At 36.5% G+C, this 16683-nt stretch overlaps 1 protein-coding gene and 2 non-coding genes across 3 annotated transcripts in view; all 3 read right to left on the reverse strand.

The window, feature by feature from the left end:
• The window catches only part of LOC115456032 (twitchin), an 81806-nt gene that overhangs the window by 21490 nt on the left and 43633 nt on the right, over positions 1-16683 (reverse strand). The window contains 27 exon segments of the mRNA XM_037438538.1: positions 473-541; positions 544-597; positions 990-1122; positions 1591-1754; positions 2131-2196; positions 2199-2336; positions 2535-2760; positions 3281-3429; positions 4130-4271; positions 4765-4922; positions 5409-5557; positions 5789-5930; positions 6352-6548; positions 8774-8882; positions 9115-9265; positions 10094-10245; positions 10562-10733; positions 11097-11230; positions 11594-11753; positions 13058-13103; positions 13105-13171; positions 13441-13618; positions 13880-14004; positions 14367-14550; positions 14722-15053; positions 15560-15774; positions 16082-16220. Of these exon segments, the coding sequence (XP_037294435.1) occupies positions 473-541; positions 544-597; positions 990-1122; positions 1591-1754; positions 2131-2196; positions 2199-2336; positions 2535-2760; positions 3281-3429; positions 4130-4271; positions 4765-4922; positions 5409-5557; positions 5789-5930; positions 6352-6548; positions 8774-8882; positions 9115-9265; positions 10094-10245; positions 10562-10733; positions 11097-11230; positions 11594-11753; positions 13058-13103; positions 13105-13171; positions 13441-13618; positions 13880-14004; positions 14367-14550; positions 14722-15053; positions 15560-15774; positions 16082-16220 (3951 nt within the window).
• On the reverse strand, positions 6817-6977 carry LOC119189748. The gene has a single exon (XR_005112587.1). It is a non-coding gene; the product is annotated as a U1 spliceosomal RNA (small nuclear RNA).
• LOC119189747 lies at positions 7893-8054 on the reverse strand. Its single transcript, XR_005112585.1, has one exon. It is a non-coding gene; the product is annotated as a U1 spliceosomal RNA (small nuclear RNA).

Below are 16683 nucleotides of genomic sequence, written 5' to 3' on the forward strand. Positions count from 1 at the left end.
CTTCGTGTTGTAGTCCTCGTTCTCGATCTTGACGCCGGGGCCGGTTTCAGGACCTGGGATTACATTGACTTGATAGTTGAATCTATGATTCCTCTGTATTTAATAAATTATATAAAAAATAAAAAAATCCGTTTAAATTATTTAATAATATTAAAAATCCAGTTATTATTTAGTTTTAATAGTCAAGGTTTTAAAGTAATTTGAATTATCGATACTGTTTTTATTTTTCAATTTCAACTTATGCTTACACAACCAAAACAAGATATCAAATGCAGTGTTTTTGAGTTATCGATTAATTAAAAATATATTCGCAATTTTTATCGATAAATACGCACATACTATATTTTAAAATCCTCTCAGAATATATCGATAAAACCTATACACATTTCAATTTCAAGCATCATAAAATATTCTAAATGGAAATACATTTTACTTTGTAGTCGATGCAAACTACAATTTTTCAATAACCTACACCTTCTTGCGAAGCTCCAGGTCTTGGTCGGTGGAGGTTCGCCTCTGATGTCGACGTCCAGTTTGATGTGGTGCCGGCGCGTACGCGGATGGCGACCATCTTGTCGCGGTTGATGTGCGGTTTCACTGTTAGAAATTTACAATTAGATATTTGTACAAAAATCGGCAAGCATAGTATAACAAAATATACATATTTGGCAAGGACGTGGAGATTCTTGGGGGAGGCCTATGTTCAGCAGTGAACTTCTTGTGGCTGAGATGATGATGATGATGATGATTTGGCAGTGAAAATTAATTTCACAAATTTCAATGTGAAGTGTGATGAAGATCAAGAAAAAATATCGACAAACTAAATGCATTCCTCGATGACCGGCACAAATATGGCGCCATATTAATTATGTACATTTTATATAAAATAAATAATAATAATAAAACACTTATTAAAAGCATGTAACAAGATACCATAAAATACAAAATCATAATCGAAAAAACAAAATTCAATAAAGAGGTTTACTCACAGAATCGTGCCTTGGCAGTATGCGGCTGCGTGGCGTCGCCCGGTTCTCCGGGGCCTGCCTTGTTCACAGCACGGACTCGGAACTGGTACACATTGCTAGCTTCCTTCAGGTCCGGCACTGGGCATTCTGGAGTCTGTTGGAAATAAAAGAGGTGTTTATAAATGCCTATTAAAATAGGTTTTGTCTTGGAGTTTCAATTCTCGATTTTATAGCACATCTCTATATATATTTTATATCGTTACGGAAAGCATGTCAATTACATTTGTTATTTTTTAGGTCTAGGCAAATGATGGTTTGTGATGGATTATGTCGCATATTTTGATATGTATTACAAATTTGTATGTATTATGAGTAGTTAATGCTGTATCCATTGTCAACTAGACTGCTAATGGGTAATACAGATAGTACCATCATTACATCTTATTTATGTATTTTAAACTTTGTATACAAAGATGTATACAGATGGGATCCATACTAAAGACATTGTGTACCACATTAATATCGATAAATATAATCGATTATTTCGATTAATATGTAACTAACTATAACTCAGCAAGCAAAACAAACATTCCATCCCAACATAAAACTCATTATCACATACCGTGGTGACCAGAGCCTCGGTCCACTGTCCGTACTTCTCCTTCTTCTCGATGATGTAGCCGGTGATGGGCGCGCCACCGTTGTTCTTCGGCGCCTCCCATTTGAGGTCCACGCGGTCCACGTCCCAGTCCTCCAGGGTCGGCACCGAGGGTTTGCCGGGAATATCTGGAAATTAGGATAGTTAAAGAAAATATCCAATATAAAAATAAGTAAGCATCGAATTGACAACCTCAGTTTTTATTAAAGTCGGTTAATCATTAGCCAAATATGTCTGCATAATAAAATTAAAATTCCCAGTCTCTACTAAAGCAAAGATCACTGTCCAATATGTTTTTATCTTCGAACAATATCAATCCGGGACATATCAGTTTCCTCGAACAAGCTATTGTAGTTTTATCACCAAATTAATTGGTAATACTCTTTGATCTTTCAAGGTATGGGAAATCCGTTAACCCGCATTAGACCAGCGTGGTAGACTAAGGTCCTAAACCCAGGTGAGGAGTCCACCAGATTACATATTACAGGACTTGTATATACTCACCGTAAGGGTTCTTGGCGATTATCGAGTGGTCGGTCTTCAGCGGCTCGGATTCTCCCTCATCGTTGATGCCTTAACCCTGAACTCGTACTCCTCGCCTTCCTGCAGACCCTTGATCTCCATCTCGGTGTCGTCGGTCTTTCCGACCGGCACCCAGCGGCCTGTGGCCTTGTTCAGCTTCTCCACCATGTAACCGGTGACTGGTTTGCCTGTATAAAGATTTATTTTACGGTTGAATTATCGATTCGATACATTCGGATTGTAATATTGATTATCGATTAAACGGAGTTTGTATATTTATTGTCATTCAATGAGGATTTAATTCAATAGACTAATATACATACAGCAAAATATCGATATATAACCTTAACATAAAACTATCGACATCGATAAACCACAAAACCCACCTCCATCGTCCTCAGGCTTCTTCCAGGCCAGCTTGCAGCCGTTCTTGGTAACATCGGCGACCTTGAGTGGACCACCAGGCTTGCCAGGAGCCGACAGCACTGTGATCTCGACCTCAGCCTCGTCTGTGCCGTGCTCGTTCGTTGCTAGGATACGGTACGTGCCGGTCATAGCGCGTACAGACTCCTTAACGTCCAGTTTAGTGTTATAGTCCACGTTGATTACGTTCTCTGTCACCTGTTGGTGTGAAATAGTAAATTATAGTCGATGAAATTACAAAAGTATCGAGGATTGATACAAAATACAATAGTTAGTACATTATAATCCTGAAGGAAATGTACTAAGGCAAAGTATATAACTTTGCAGGTATGTAAACAGCTTGTTTTCTGTTCATAATTTTGGTGTCTTTTTATTTATTATTAAGGTGATCGTAATTTCACGGCCTTGCGTACGTTCGCTTTTGGAACTTGTTAAAATATTTTTATATAAAAACAATTTTGGCCTCAACTTCAATTTTAAGGGACCACAAGGGAAGCACCAGCTTTCAAATAAAATAAGAATCGTCAAAATCGGGTCACCAGCCAAAATTTCTAAGGTAACAAACATAAAAAATAATACAGTCGAATTGACAACCTTCTCCTTTTTTGAGGTCGGTTACAAAGGTCAAACGGGAATATCTAAATTGACAATCAAGACCACAAATAAATAACTATCAATACTCATCGTAACAATCTACATTTCACAAGACAACTCCATACCTCCTTCTCGTCCGCCTTCCACTTCTGGAACCACTGCACCTTGGGTGCGGGTTCACCCTGACATTGACGTCGAAGAAGATCGGCTTGCCGGCGCGGACGGCGAGAGCCTTCAGGTTCGTGCGGTCGATACGCGGTTTCACTGCAAACAACATTATTTAGGATAGATCAGGTTTAATTCACTGACGTATTTCTAGACACGAACGTCCATATAAACTATTTGTTCAAAATCTGAACTAAAATGGCAACCAAAACGTCACTGTTATAACCAATTTATTCACTTGAACAACTAATTATTTTACTTATTTGACTGATATTTTTTATTCAAATCCCGGTTTACACTTAGACTCGATTTCGTATGTCATGACTCCGTACACAACCACAAGCTGTCAATGTTGACCATACTAAAGTCAGTTTGAATAGATTGCAGTTTAATTCAGTTGAACACAGTGAACGTTCAGAACGCCAAATCTAGTACGTAGTACATATATATCAATCGTTTAATTACTAAGAAGTTTCTATAACAGTTTCCTACCATACCTAAGATATAGTTAATTTAACTTAGTAATCTTTTACAATTTCACAACACAACATCGTTAAATATATCAAACTTGTAAAACGAAAGAAGAAGAGATTATTTTAAATCAACTTGTAGTAGCTAATTACTGTGTTGGCCGCCCTAGACCAGATTAGTACTAGCCGTCATGTTTTGACTTTATTATCCCTTTTAAACTCTAAATGCAGCGCGGGGTGTCAAAATGATTTATAAGTATTGTTATGACGTACTCAAAATAAGATCTTTTCAGTATTATCCCTCAGTCATTGTCTGGTATGTGACTTACGTGACTTGTGCCTGATGGTAGTCATCTTGGTCGGCTCGGAGGGCTCCGAGGGTCCAGCCTTGTTGACGGCGATCACGCGGAACTGGTACTCGCTGCCCTCGGGCAGACCTTCGACTTTAGCGGAGTTCTGGTTTCCAGGTACCTGCAGATAGAGAAGAGGATAATTATGTGTTAACTAAAATCCCACTAAAAATATTTTAATAATGTTTATTTTAAGTATTTTGAACATGCTGTATAAATGTGATATATATTTTTATGGAATAAACAGTTAACAAATTTCAATTTTATTTAAAACTACTTAAGGTTCATTCTATAAATATTATATTAATGGTTCATTCAGTGTTGAAAATAATTTGATTTCTTTTTTGTTTTATTTCATTTTATGATTGTTACTCGAATATTCCATATAGGTTCATTTAATATATTTACCCCAAAAAACATACCCCATATGATTATGTATCAAATATGTTTTTTTTTGTCTAACACAATAATTCTATAATATATTATATGATAAAACGAATTTATTAAAAAATAAAAGACAGATAATACAGGAAAATTCGTGACAATATTTCGTAAAACCTATTTCATTGCTCCTATAATTTTGACAAATGCTCATTACTCCATATCAAAATTACCTCTCCAGCGTTCTCCCAGTCGCCGCCCTTGGGTTTCTTCTGGACGATGTACTTAAGCACCGGAGCACCGCCATCATCCTTCGGCGGTTCCCATTTGATCTCAGCGCTCTGGTTATCGTGGTCAGCCACTTCCACGTTCTGTGGCTTTTCAGATACATCTGGTGGACAAACAGATTATAAGTTGGGGCAATAAACCCCTTATTTATAGGTAAGATTAGGGGAGGCCTGTGTCCAGCAGTGGGTTAGTACTGACACCCAGGACTTGTATTATAGGTAGGGGTGCATGTATTTTTTACCAATAACACGAAATATATAAGATAAACGTAAAATTCCATATCACAGTCGCCTATAAATAAATCATAGAGTTTCTTTACCAATTTCATATAATTTAGTGCTTATTCAGTGAACTCTTACAGCTTTTGGTTTAAACATTGGAAGTCCTTACATTTACAGGGATAAGATTTTATTTAATTTCTGTTTTTTTTTTAATTACTATATTTAACATCTGGGTATAGACATTTTTTTAGTATTAAATGGCAGTAATCTGACCTATGGTTTATCATCAAGTAATCAAAAGGATCTAGCTTTCATCTACAGACTTCATTTAAAAGCACTACATTATTTCAAGTACTATGATATCTCACCGAACGGATTCTTGGCGAGCGTGCCGCGTTCCGTCTCGAGCGGCTCGGAGTCGCCCTCGTCGTTCACAGCCGTCACCCTGAACTTGTACTGGTGGCCAGGCTCTAAGCCAGTCACCTCCATCTCCAGGGGCTTCTTGTCGCCAGCAACTCTGAATACAGGAGTAAAGAAATTGTTATATTGTAAAAATAATTTAGTTGGTTTTTTCTTTGTAGAAATTCGAGATGGTGTTTTTTCATAGAGGTAGTTTAAGGTTGAGGGCGAGTTGGAATAAAAAATATTTAGATATAAAAACTTAGGGTAAAATACTTATATAAATTACTATCACCTATCAATATCTCTTAAATCCCCTACAAAAATAAAATCCTATTTAAATGCTTACCTTCCGACCCTGACCCACTTGCCGGTGGCGAGGTCCATTTTCTCGACCTCGTACTCCTTGACCGGCGAGCCGCCATCGTCCTCTGGCTTCTCCCATTTGACCTTGCATCCCTCGGCGTGCACGTCCGATACTTCCAACGGGCCTATTCGAAAAAACATAAACATGAGAAGATAGTAAATAATATGTTTTATTTATCATCTAAGGTAAAGAATTCATGTCAAACTGTTGTTTTTTATTTTTGTATTTTTAGCCGAATGACTCTATTAAGATTAATAAATTTAGGTATAAATTGTTTTATAGGAAGAGAAAATATTTTGAGCCCAACAGTAAGATTTGCAAAAGATTTGAAATTTTTAATGATCTAACATTATTTACTAATTTTATCCCGAAAAAAATATATACATGTGGCTGTAAATAACCGAACCTAGTATATATACCAGTATTATCGAAATAGCTTATAATATTTCTTAATACTGCCCAAAAATATCAGCCAGTATAAAAACCTACGTAAAACCGTTCTATGAATTCAAACTTCAATAAAACGTTAAAAATTCAAAACTGACCTTTAGGCGCGCTGGGTTTGCTCAGTACGGTCAGTTCCACAGTCTCCTGATCAAAACCGTTGCAGTTCTCGGCACGCAGGGTGTATTTTCCAGTATCGCGTCGCACTGCGTTCACGATGGTGAAGTCGGTGTGGTGTTCTTGGTTTTCGATCTTGATGCGCTCCGTGTTTACTAGTTTTACATTGTCGCGCCAAGACCTGGAAGGATGGAGAATATTAAGTATGAAAAATTGTATATTATTGACATTCAAGTGATATTATAGAGACGTCGCGTGGATGCGTTATCCCTATACTTGAGATCAGTTAATTGCTCAAATTAATCGCTTAAAGTTGATATAATTTGATTGGTAGACAATGTCTTGCACGGTAAGCCCAGTTTTCCTACATGAAATTACTAAGGTACCCTAACATTTACCAGGTACCTTTACCTTTCCTTTACTAAGGTAACCCTTTTCAGTATAACACGGGGGGACGGCGCGAACGCAGTCCCCACTACCAAAATTACGCGTCCGAGTTACCCACATTAGGGGTAATCGCAAGGGTCAACCCGTCCGCAGTGCAATGGACAGGCCTCGCCCTGGGGGAACCGCCTTGTTGATCACGGTGTCCCCTACGCCAGGTAAGTATGATTTCACCAACGTTCGCCCCGGACGTCTATAAACGCCGGAGAATCTTGATATCGCGATGTAATTTTTCTTGACGCGACATCTATCCGCAAATGTCGAAACTTCATTTACCCCATAATGAAAATTTTCAGTAATACCATGTATAATTAACTATTCTGGTTATCATGAGATACGTTAATTTTTTCAAAGCTACTTAACTACATTATTACACATGTGTTTTTGTCAGATTCTATTCATATATTTTTTAAATGCTATCTTTATTTTGTAGGATTATTTTTTTATAAAAAAAATATTAGTTATTATATCTAACAAAACAAAATATGATTGGAAAGAGGGGTTTTCTGACATCATTTTGAAGTACTTAGGAAAAATGAATATTCATCACTACTTATAAAACTAACGGAAAAATGTGACTGACTCAGCATACCCCAAATGAATATAAGTACTTTTATATGCTTATGATGAATATTCTAATAAGAAATTTTATATTACAGCCTCTACATTTAAAAGTTAATTGATTGCTAAGCCTATTTAAAAAAAAAATAGTACAAGGTTCATGGGAATCTTTTTTTTCTTGTTACCATACCATGCCAGGGTAATTACAAAAAATATTAAAATATTAAGTTTACTCGATGGCAGTCATATGTCTCAGTTTCATTACATTCAATTGAACCACATAGCCGTTTAATTAATATTTAAACTCTCTCAAATAAGTGTGACCCTCGACAAATGGTTTCAAATATATGAAATTGTTTTAATTGTGATATGTGTAACTTTCAACTGTATCAAGTTTTGTATACCGTATCTTGTTTGAGTCCTTACAGCAATTTGTTGTTTAGGATAGGGCTATCACCTATCTATGTAAAATATGATGTCTTGACAAATATTTAGACTGAGATTTTCAAGATTCATACGGGGGGGACGGCGCGAACGCAGTCCCCACTACCAAAAATTACGCGTCCGAGTTACCCACATTAGGGGTAATCGCAAGGGTCAACCCGTCCGCAGTGCAATGGACAGGCCTCGCCCTGGGGGAACCGCCTTGTTGATCACGGTGTCCCCTACGCCAGGTAAGTATGATTTCACCAGCGTTCGCTCCGGACGTCTATAATCGCAGGAGAATCTTGACATCGCGATGTAATTTTTTTTGTGGCGACATCTGTGCATTTTTGGGGTAACCTACAACGGCGAGTGTGAACATTTCAGTGTCACCGTCTTTGCTTATTCATAACAACTATTTAGCCCAATACATTACAAGACATATATACATTATAATATTTATTATTTTGTGGTTGCCTGTAACTCGATAGTTCGATTTGAGTGTTTGATTTTTTTTTTGTTCTTAATGTACTCACTGGCGATCCAATAAAAATAAAATAAACACATGGCGCTATATACCCTTGGCAAGAGCTTTAAATTCGACGTAGTTGCCCTAACGGCACCACGGGCGGTTTATTGTCAACAGCGACGATTAAGCGAGACAGATATTATGGGAGAATAGGAAGTATGCCATATACAGAGCAGTGTGGATAATGCCGCTGTTCCGCACCCAAGCCATTTACCCCATTTTCGTGGCTTTACACTTTTGACCTTTTGGGGTAATGATATTTGGATTATCTTTGTATGTGAATATATAACAATAATAATATAATATTGGAAAACTTATTTTTCACTTCAGCTTTTATGTGGGATCCACTAAAATCTAACATAAGTAAATGTTGTGATATTACTTTTATGGTACCATATCTTTGCCTTATCACACTATCCCTATAAACAAGTATATAATAAGTTACTTACCATGTCATCTCTGGTGCTGGTTCACCAATGACATCCACAGACCATTTGTGAGTGCGACCAGCTTTGATAATGACTGACTTGAATGTGCTACGCTCAATGCGTGGTTTCACTGAAAAATATTATTAGAATAAAAATTTGTCTTGAAATGCAGTAACAGTAAAGTTAAATATTCAAATAAATTAAAACATCACAGCAATATCAGAGCAGTTTTTGTTCCATACTTTTTGCATCTTACCCTTTCAATAATAAATAGACAATATTACAGCATAATTTTCCCAGGCAAAGATGCAATACAAAATATTTTCTTGCTAGTAAAGAATATACAATAATTATATACTAACAGTTCCTGTGTTTGCAGAGATGGTTGTCGGTGGGCTGTGATGCCTCACCGACTCCAGCCTTGTTGTAAGCCTTCACACGGAACTGGTACACCATCTTCTCCTTGAGACCTTCCACCTTGTACTCTGTCTTGGTGTCATTTGTCTTGACAACCTGATGGAAAATAAATGTGTCGTAGTAGGTCAGAGTTATCTACAGTATTTGTAATCTATATCCTGAGTTAAGGACTTTGTCTGGCTAAATGGCTCCACCAATAAAATGATTTTGCTACTTGCAGTAGTCAAGTAATTATTCCAGCCCAAAAGTATTTTAAGGCTTTTCTTGAACCTAATTTCCAAAGTTAAGGTTGAGGACATAATTGCTTGTAGAATATTTATTTATTATGATGATATTCAAAATTATGATGGAATGGAATTTTAACAAAATATAGTTACGGTCAAATTCTGGATTTACTAATGTAGGTCAATATTTGTTGTTAACTTATACTTACTTAGGCAGTATTTTTGTTTTCTTTTATACATTTGTAGTGCATAATTAAGTTAGTTAAAGTATACTTCGAAACTGGCAGTTAAATGTTGGTAATTTGTTTTATTAATTTGTAAAGAAGTGCGATACAATTTTTTAACGTAGTGCACATTCTGAGTTGTAATCTATAACAGTATCTAGATAAATAAATAAAAATAACACTTTTTACAAGATTGGTTGACATTTATACATTGCAATGATAGTTTAGAGTATTTAGGGCATTTAAAATGATATTTGACTGCACCTATTATAACCGTACATTACGAAATAATGCCGGCAAAAATGTAAACAAACAACTTTAAACTTTCAAAACAAAAACCAGCTGAGAACTGTCAAATGTCAAAGATATCTTTTTAATTCAAGCGCAACATTTTACGGCTCTGGATAAAATTCATCCAACATTTTTGAAGATTGATAATTTACTACCTCATTTTGCTGTAAAGTTGTGTTTCTTACCTCGATCCAGTCGGGCGAGAACTTGTCCTTCATCTCGACCACGTAGCCGAGTACTGGACGACCACCGTTATCGGTTGGCGGCTCCCACTGGAGAGTTACCGACATGTTGTCGTAGTCAACGATAGTTGGTTTGCCAGGCGCCTTTGGTGGATCTGATCGCAAATAAAAAAATAAACTATAAATATGCTATGTTACATATTTAAAAAAAAAAGAAGAGTATTTTTTTATTTGTGCTAAAAAAAATACATACTTTGTTGTGGAAATTACAAATTAAATAATGGGCAGTTATTTTAAGAACATCGGTAAGTTTATGCTTGGATTCATAAGAACTTGTTCGTTTATTTTAAATCTAAGTATAGTCGAACACAAAAGCAACCAGTGACAAAATATTTAGGGTACATAAACATTTCAAAGATTTTTTCTTATATTACAGTATTTTGAAAAATAGACTAAAAGCAAAGCACTCACCATACGGGTTCTTAGCAACGATGAACCCATCGGTCTCCAATGGTTCAGATTCACCCTCTTTGTTCACAGCGCGTACCCTGAACTTGTACTTGTGGTTCGGCGTGAGACCCTTCACCGTGAACTCTGTGGGTTCCGGACCGGTTTCACCGCACGGCACCCAGTTGCCAGTGTCCTGTTATAGTGTTACGTATTTTAAGTTACATAAAATATTTTTTTTATTGCCTTAGTAGGTAAAAGAGGAATCGGTCTGCCTGATGGTAAGCAGCATCTGTCGCCCATGAACAAAAGCAATGCCATAGCCTTGTGGCCTACCGGGAACCGTTGTTGAAGTTTTCGTAAGGTTTCATGTCAAATAATTACTAACTGTATGGCAGGACTTTAAAGTCGAAAATAAATAAATAATCCAATTTTACATAAACAAAAATCTAAAAGATATTGTCTAGTTTTGTTAAATATACTAAAAGCGTAAAAATTATTTTTGCTAAGAGCATTATTACTTAAAACTTGAGGTCATTAGTATATTAGAATTGCATACCATGTCCATTTTCTCTAGAGTGTATCCGGTGATGTCGGATCCCTGCCAGTCGTCGGGCTTCTGCCATTTGACAGTTGCCTTCTCGGCGCGGACGTCCACCACCTCGATGGGGCCGTTGGGCCTGTTTGGTTTGTCTGAAATTATAAATTATATTAGTTCAATGTTACAAATGATTTGCTCTTAGATAGGGGGTAGGTAAGTAAATATGCAATGAGCGCCTATTGTTTTGTCAACGATATTGAACTTGGTTGTGTTGGTTGAAACAATGATCAAAATTCTTATTAATATATTGGCTTTAGCTAGCACAAACATTTCCGATCTTACATCTCTTGGAAGTTGGAACGCTTTGTCACTTACAGTGATGGCAATTTCCAAATAAAATTTTTCCTTTATCCAAATGTACCGATATTCCTAAAAAGTTCTTAGCATAATCGAATATAAATCCTGACTAAAATGCCTAGAAACATCTTCGCATAATCAAGTATATTTAGACCTACCTAGCACAACAACATCGCCAATGCTTTCGCAAGTGCCAGACGAGTTGGTGAGCACAAGCCTGTACTTTCCGCTGTCGATCCTGGTGGTCTTCCTCACAGTCAGTACGGTGTTCCTCTCGTATTTGTCAATCGTGATGCGGTCTCCATCATCACGAATTTCCTACAAATGGAAAATCATTTAGATGGAAGAATAGCGGATGTTGGGATTGCAACTGAAGATGTATGGGTTTGAAGTACTTTGTATGTAAGAGTGATGAATGAAGTGTTGAGAAATGAACCGTGACAGTGAGGTAATAAAGATGTTTTTGCTGTAATGATGCAAATACTGTAGGCAGTAAGTGAATAGAGAAGTCATGTACATTTTTCATTCAATTGTGAATATAATGTGCTGTCATAGTTAAAACATTGGAATAACACGGATTTATTAAATTATGTCAAGTGGTCATTCGTACGAGATAATATTGTGAAATGTGAATGACTCGTGTGGAAAAAATATAGAAGGAGAAAAGATTTTTATGAAAAATAAACATAGTTGCAATCCCATTAAATGTATATTTGTTTCAGTGATATTGATCAGTTTTAGTATATTTTGATAGTGTTAGAATCATGTTTGACAGTTCGAACCATGGCGCCAAACTGTCAAGTCAAGAGCGTTACCACAATAAAAATAAATCGAAGTTATAAAATGTAAGAAATGTGTACGCATCAGCATACAATGAAATAGTGGACGTGCACAGCTATCTTCGTGATCAGTGCACCGAAATATTTGAAAAATTTAGACAAAAAGATTTAGATTATAGTTATCACATCAAAAGCTTACATCGATTGCTTTAACATTGTTTTTGCGTGTAGATACAATGTATAGCGCGTTCGTTGCTATTTTGTTTGGTGTGGCAGCGAATTCTAAAGTTTATTCAAATTTGAATTAGAGGCTTCCAATACCAACTGAAGATATTAATATTCGTTCAAAAACAACTATTATTATTACTATTTTAGTTGACTCTTTAATCTTCGCTTCCACACCCAATACATTTGTGCAGTATGTTAGCCACATATAAGTGTAGATAAAGAGAAATGTAAAAGTAATTGTTTAGAGACATATAGTGTGAGACAACATCTATTTTTAACCCTCTAACCTTCTCCGTGTACGGCTTGCCACGTTTCTTTTTTGGAAAAAAAGTAAAATTATTGATTAATACGCCGCTTCGCTGCATTATGGTCAATGAATTATAATACAAAAATAATTGTATGGAAATCTATTTTTTTTTTAAGAATTACCAGTTATAGTATTACCAATTGCCAATTTTTTATAATTTAAATTATGACCAATTCATGTCTCAAAAAAATTAAAAACATGATAATAAAATTCTAGCTGAACTGAAAAAAATATATTGTCATAATATCTGGTATAGTTAAGTTCATTATATAAATATTAAGATATGAATTGTTTGAGGAAATATTTACCTCTTCGCCCTTCATCCATTTGACCTCGGGTTCGGGTTCACCTGATGAAGGTGATGACCTGGCCCTTCTTGATGATGATGCTCTGTACACCCTCACCGATGATGTAGGGTTTGACTGTAAAAAAAGTCATTTTAATTCAATTGAAAAACTTATAAGTGATTGGTAAGTCGAGTGGGAAAATTTTCTAGTCACTCTTGGGTTTCTAACTGTGATGGTTAACTTCTATCACCTACCAGAAATAAGATCTGAAACTGCTGTATAAAATTACTGTTGCTACAGTACATTGTCAATACCCAAACATTTCCGCAACCGATATACCTATGTAGAGCTGACGAAATAACCAGCTTCATATATTTAAAAGAAAAACAAAAGCGGGTACTCACCGAATCTACACTTAGCGATAATAGGTTTGGTAGCATCGCTGGGTTCACCAGGTCCGGCCTTGTTGATGGCGCGGACCCTGAACTCATAAGTGCAGCCTTCCTTTAGGCCGTCCTGGGTGGCAGACAGGCAGTCGCCGGGAACTTCTTTACCAGTTACCCAGTCTTTGCCGAATTTCTCCTGTGAATAGAATCGTAGTGGTATTATAGATGAAAGTATATATAAAATATAAATGACGAGACGAGCAAGGCGATGATTATCATGCTGATCGTTTATAAATAGAACTATTATATCTAAATTATATACCGAAGGGAGTTGATGTGCAGAAGCGTCGTGAAACGCCAAATTGTCTGTGCATGCGTGAAAACGTTGCATCGATCGTATTGCAGGGGAATAAAGGCTGATGGAAGAAGAACAAGACTTATTGCTGTGCATACGAACCTTGTATTCAATAACATAGCCGGTAATTTCAGCACCACCATCGTTGTCTGGCTTCTGCCACTTGAGGTCTGCGTGGTCCTTGTCCCAGTCTGTGAGCTCCACGTTCTTAGGCTTGGATGGTTCATCTATAAAATGTAGAATATACTTCATTATTTTACCGTAGACAATAAAGAATATTAATATTGACTGTCCTAACTTATTTCTAAAGGCTTGTATCAACCGGGCCCTTTAGGATGGTTGTTAAAATAGACTTGGTTTTTCCGAATTCTGATTATGAAATTATGATACAGCATAGTTGTCCTTATAAGTGGAGTTTACTGCTCATTATACCACCAAATTTACTAGTAAATAGTCATTGTGTCATATAAGTATTATGAAGTAAATGTAACGATTCCAACGAATGCTGATGAAGTAAATTTAATGATTCCAACCGATGCTGATATTTGATAATTTAAATCATGATATTTTGATGCAATCATGTACTCACCCCACGGGTCCTTAGCCAGCACGGGCTTGGCGAAGAGACCAGGCTCACTAGAGCCGATTTTGTTAACGGCCCGAATCCTGAACTTGTAAGTCTTCTTGTGAATGAGATCCTCCACCTTGTACTTGGTTGGTTCGCCGAATGGAACCTCGGCGACGTTGTCCCAACCAGCTTTGAGCGACAGGTCCTGATAGCAAGAGCATTACATTAGAGACCTTACTATATACTTATTAAGATTTATTCAAAATATTTTTGCAAAACCAACTTGGCCTGACGAGAGTATTAATAAAACTCCATATCCTACATATAGACTTACAAAACAATAAATTAAAGGGCAAGTAATTTCATTAAAATTTACCTGTCTCTCAATGACGTATTTGATGATCGGCGAGCCACCGTCATCAGCGGGTGCCTTCCAGGCAACCACACAAGAGGTCTGGAATACTTCAGTGACCTCAACGTTCTGAGGAGCTGTCGGCGCGCTCTGCATGATAATAGTAACATCCTTGGAGTCTTCTCCCTGGGCGTTGGACAGCTTGATCTGGTATCTTCCAGATTGTTCGCGAGATGGCTTCTTGATCTTGAAAAGAACCTTCTCCTGTTCAACCACTGCTTCGACTTCCTTTGCCGGTAGCGCCTTGCCGTCTTTCCACAGCTTGGCTTCGATCGGAGTCTGGCGGGTACCACTAACTGTAAAGAGAAATTGAGTATAAAACTATCTTTTTAATTGAAATTTTAACTGGAATTCTGTGATTGTTTTATATTTGATCCCCACTATAAAGTGATTTCGTTATGAAATTAGATTGTGTTATAATATTTGATTACATAAGAAATTTAGCAAATTACAATTCTTCGAAATTTGGATCCATGCCAATTGGCAATAACAAATTGTAGTAACAACATAATTTTAATACTTTGTGATTTGTAAGTTTGTAGTTTATAATTTCTAAAATTACTGAACCTATTTTAAATCCTATACATTTATCAGCGTGTTTGAGTGCATATTTTGCATCATCTACTTTTATTCTGTAATAGATATATAAAGGAACGGAGCTGCAAGCGAAACGCATGATTAAGGTCGTTCATCCAATATTCATCCAATATTTTGTTCATGCAATATTTTTTTTGTGATATTTAATTTTTATTCTTAATTTTTACTGAATTATTGCATCGTACCAATGACGTATCGTACTGACCTTTATAAGGTACCTCGATGACGAAAGGATGTCCAGCTGGTCCGTTGAATTCATCCGGACACTCGATGGAAGGCTTCGACTCGCCCTTCTTGACAGTGAGCTTGCACGAGGAGCTGAGCTTGCCTGATTCGCACAGGATCTCGCCCTCGTCCTCCATCTCCAGCTTGTTGAAGATCAGCTGGTGTTTGCCACCGCCCAGGTTCTTGATTTCAATCCTGTTGATATAGTGTGGTTAGTATAGGATACCAAGTATAGGCTAAAATAGAAATATAGTTAGTGAAAGTCAAAATTAACAATTACTACATGAATAAATGTCAATGTGGTATTTGAGATTTTTAATATATTTATCTATTTTTTTCTGTGTAGACTCACGCACAAGTTTTGTTTCTTAGTTACATAAGTCTGAAGTGTTTAATACATCCAGCAAAAGAAAATGTATGACTTTATTGTGCTTCATATTTAATCTTATTCCTTTACTTAAACAGTCTCCTACCACTAATTGTCATATTCAGTAAATTATACCTGTCATTAGGTACAATAGGTGTTCCATTGAACGACCAAACAGCTTCGGCGGTCTGGTCCTGCAGTTCCACTTCAAGTACGACCTTGTCTCTTTCAATGGCTTCCGTGTCCTTCAACTTCTTGTTGAAGCGGTTAGCATCTGAAAAATAGGATAAAATTAGGCAAATACATTACAGGGGAATAAGGTGGTTCTATCTCTTAAAGGAAAAAGAAAACAAAACTAACAATAGGTTGCTACAATAAAATTAAAAACTATAAAATATTGTAAATAAGTTATTTACATTCCGATAATTTTTACTTCATCTTTCGGAAAGTATTTTTGATAAGAAAACAATGATCGATGAACTAGCGTGATCTCTTTTTTAAACGACAACCAAAGTTGACTCAACTTATTTGATTTAGAGTAAATGGCCTATATTTTATTAACAAGATATTTTACACGACAGTGGCGAACGGTAAAATCTTCGAAAACGGAACCCCACACAACATACATTTAGGTACTAAGATTCACAAATACTGTCTGAAAATTATTGTTCTAATGATAATTAGATTCTACATAAATTAAAGCCGGCAGGAATCGGATTATAAGGATCTTTTTCACT

This window comes from Manduca sexta, chromosome 3 (genome assembly GCF_014839805.1).
Source record: "Manduca sexta isolate Smith_Timp_Sample1 chromosome 3, JHU_Msex_v1.0, whole genome shotgun sequence".
NCBI classification, from domain to species: Eukaryota; Metazoa; Arthropoda; class Insecta; order Lepidoptera; family Sphingidae; genus Manduca; species Manduca sexta.